Raw genomic sequence first — 1,475 nt, 5'->3', positions numbered from 1 at the left:
GGTGGTGGTCATATAGTGTGGTAGACATGTGGCGTGGTGGGCATGTGGCGTGGTGGGCATGTGGCGTGGTGGGCATGTGGCGTGGTGGGCATGTGGCATTGTGGACATGTAACATGACGGAGATGTGACATGGTGGAGATGTGGCGTCGCGGGTATGTGGTGTGATGGACATGTGGCGTGATGGACATGTGGGGCGATAGACATGTGGTGTGACGGATACGTGGTTTGGTAGATATTTAGTGTGGAGGAGATATTGTGGACTTGTGGCATGGTTGCCATGTGGTGTGATAGACTTGTGGTATGGTGGACATGTGATGCGGTGGAAACCTAACGTGGTGAACATGTGGCGTGATGGACAAGAGGCATCATCGGCATGAGGCGTGGTGACATGTGTCGCGGTGAACATGTGGCATCGTCGACATGTGGCGTGGTGGGTATGTGCCATCGTGAACATGCGACGTTGTTTGACATGTGGTATGATGGTATGATGTGGTACCGTGAACATTTAGTATGGTGGACATGTGGCGTGGGAGGAATGTGGAGTGGTGGTTATGTGGTGTAATAGATATGTGGCGTGGTAGATATGCACTGTGGTAGACATATTGTGGACATATAGCATAATAGATAGGAGGTATAGTGGACATGTAGTATGATAGACATGTAGAGGATTGGATATGTGGCATGATAGACATGTGGCGTGGTGGGCTTATAGTGTGGAGATTGGATGGAGTAGAGATAAGAGAACGTGAAGTTGATAGAGGAAAAGAGCGAGGAGACATAGGGAGAGAGACAGAAGAGAAAGGGAGAAAGTGAGAGTGTGAAAGTGTGTGTGTGCGTATATTTATATATATATATATATATATATATATATATATATATATATATATATATATATACATGTAAATATTTGTTGTATGTATGCGTATATGTGTATGTGACTGCATGTGTGTATGCAAGTGTTTTGTACGAGCGTGTATACGCGTGTCTTTCTCTGTGAGTACACATAGTGTTTGTATTGTACGATGGTGGTGGTGGCGTGAGTGTAGTAATAGTAGTAGTAGTAGTAGCAGTAGTAGACGATGTGTAAATCATGCAAATCCCCTTGTTGCCTTTGTAGGTGAAGGTCACACAGACACTACAAGGTTACAACCAACCGCAGGAAATACGACGGCTGAAGAGGGGAGACTACTTTGGAGAGAAGGCTTTACTTAGGTGAGTAGAAATTTGTCGTCGCCACCGTCATCGTTCCGTTTGTGTAACTCCCAAGTCAGCTCTTAACAAAGCAGACCTAAGAGTCGTGATATTCTCAGGTTTATAACCGGTTGGCATCGTCACTTATGTTAATTAGTTCAGGTATACCATGACATCAGCTGTTGATACACCGTGTTATACACTCTGATACGGTTAGTGTTAGTGTTGCAGTGTAGGAATTTGGGGATGTTATTTCTGAGAGTATTATTTCTGATGTATATATA

General features: G+C 44.5%; 1 protein-coding gene across 1 annotated transcript in view; it reads left to right on the top strand.

Moving 5' to 3' along the window:
* Positions 1–1,475, top strand: part of LOC106867991 (cGMP-dependent protein kinase, isozyme 1) — a 59,436-nt gene that overhangs the window by 38,682 nt on the left and 19,279 nt on the right. Inside the window, exons 5-6 of the mRNA XM_052976621.1 lie at positions 361–508; positions 1,118–1,212. Of these exons, the coding sequence (XP_052832581.1) occupies positions 361–508; positions 1,118–1,212 (243 nt within the window). The remainder of the gene's footprint in view (positions 1–360; positions 509–1,117; positions 1,213–1,475) is intronic.

The sequence above is a fragment of the Octopus bimaculoides genome, chromosome 25, assembly GCF_001194135.2.
Source record: "Octopus bimaculoides isolate UCB-OBI-ISO-001 chromosome 25, ASM119413v2, whole genome shotgun sequence".
In the NCBI taxonomy this organism is placed as follows: domain Eukaryota; kingdom Metazoa; phylum Mollusca; class Cephalopoda; order Octopoda; family Octopodidae; genus Octopus; species Octopus bimaculoides.
Note: the sequence above shows the minus strand (reverse complement) of the source record. Positions and strands in the feature narration are given on the sequence as shown.